Consider the following 1,432-nt stretch of genomic DNA (forward strand, 5'->3'; position numbering starts at 1 on the left):
GGGGCGGGTGGTGATTGGGGGCGGGGCCAGGGACGGAGCCGGCACTCACTGGGGATGGGCCGCAGCACGTCGGGGATGAGGATCTCCACCAGGCCCTGGTACAGCACGTTGTCACAGTGCTTGGTCCACTGCAGCACGGGCTCGAACTTGGAGAGCAGCACCAGGCTGGCCTTGGGCAGCCGCTTCTCAGCCTCGTCGTGCCTGCAGGCACCGCCCCACCTTCTTCTCAGCCTCGTCGTGCCTGCAGGCACCGCCCCACCTTGCGGTCAGGCGGGCGCCCCGGGGTCCCCCACCCAGGGTTAGAAGGGGGTCTTGCAGCCTGCACGGTGGGGTCCCTCCGGCCCGAGGAGGAGGTGGCGCCTGGTCTCCACATCCAGGATGAATCCACCCACCCACCCACCGGGCGTGCTGAGCGTCAGATGGATACACGTGAACACGCAGGGGGTGGGGTCATAAGGGCATCGCACCCCACAAACTGCAGGGGTCCCCCCCTTCCCCGGGGGCACTCACACGGCCAGCGGTGGCGCCTCGCTGGGCTGGCCGAGGTTGTACCTCCAGAAGGTCTTCCAGAGTGTCTCCACCAGCGTGAACTGCAGGTTCACCATGACATCCACGATGGCCTGTCGGGGAGGCCGTGAGCTCGGAGGGTGCCAGGGCTTGGCGGCAGCTCGTGGTCCCCCACCTGCCTGCCCACCCACTGCGGTCCTACCTCACAGTGTTCCCGGTACAGGACCTGGAAGGCCTTGATGTCCCCGGGGCCGACGCCGTCGGGCAGCAGTTTGCCCTGGAGGTCAAGCTCTGTGAAGTCGGGAAGGCTCCTCGAGGCATCTGGGGGGCCGGGGCAGGGGATGCTGTGAGGCACTACATTGTCCACCTGTCTACACCGCCACCCGCCCCTCCCCTTAGGGTCCTAGTGGGTTGTCACCACTTCCCTGGCAAGTAGGGATGCCCCATGTGCTGTGGGGATGACTACGCTCAGGGAGGCAGGCACCTGGCCCAAGGGACTCGAACCCACGCTCCTCCCAGGAGGTCTGTACCAGCCCCAGTCTGCTAGCAGTGGTGGCCTGAGCCTGCCCCCAGGACACGAACCTCTGTGTGCAGGGTGCCTCTCTGCACCCACCTGACCAGGAGCAGGCCCCCAGGGCTGAGTCAGGACCTCAGGGACATTGCCTAGAGCCCGAGAGCCCTGAGATGGGGGGGCTAGCCATGGACGACCCTGGGGACACCCCTTAACATTCTACAGGAATAGGGACCAGCAGTTGGCGTAATGGCTATGTCGCTGGACTCCCATGCAGTCGACCACGGTTCGAGTCCCAGACCCGGTGGCTTAAACTCACACCGGGCGCGTGTGCGTGCGTGCCCAAGATCCCAAGAGGAGAATGGAGGAGAAGGGATTGTGGCGTGGCCATCCCCCCTGGGGGGTGATTTCTCG

At 65.9% G+C, this 1,432-nt stretch overlaps 1 protein-coding gene across 1 annotated transcript in view; it reads right to left on the reverse strand.

Annotated features, from left to right (window-relative positions):
* Positions 1–1,432, reverse strand: part of RFX1 (regulatory factor X1) — a gene marked incomplete in the record, with an annotated part of 48,718 nt that overhangs the window by 6,373 nt on the left and 40,913 nt on the right. Inside the window, 3 exon segments of the mRNA XM_027776778.1 lie at positions 50–201; positions 511–620; positions 710–828. Coding sequence (XP_027632579.1) covers positions 50–201; positions 511–620; positions 710–828 — 381 coding nt within the window.

Source organism: Tupaia chinensis, unplaced genomic scaffold (assembly GCF_000334495.1).
Source record: "Tupaia chinensis unplaced genomic scaffold, TupChi_1.0 Scaffold138060_1, whole genome shotgun sequence".
NCBI lineage: Eukaryota > Metazoa > Chordata > Mammalia > Scandentia > Tupaiidae > Tupaia > Tupaia belangeri.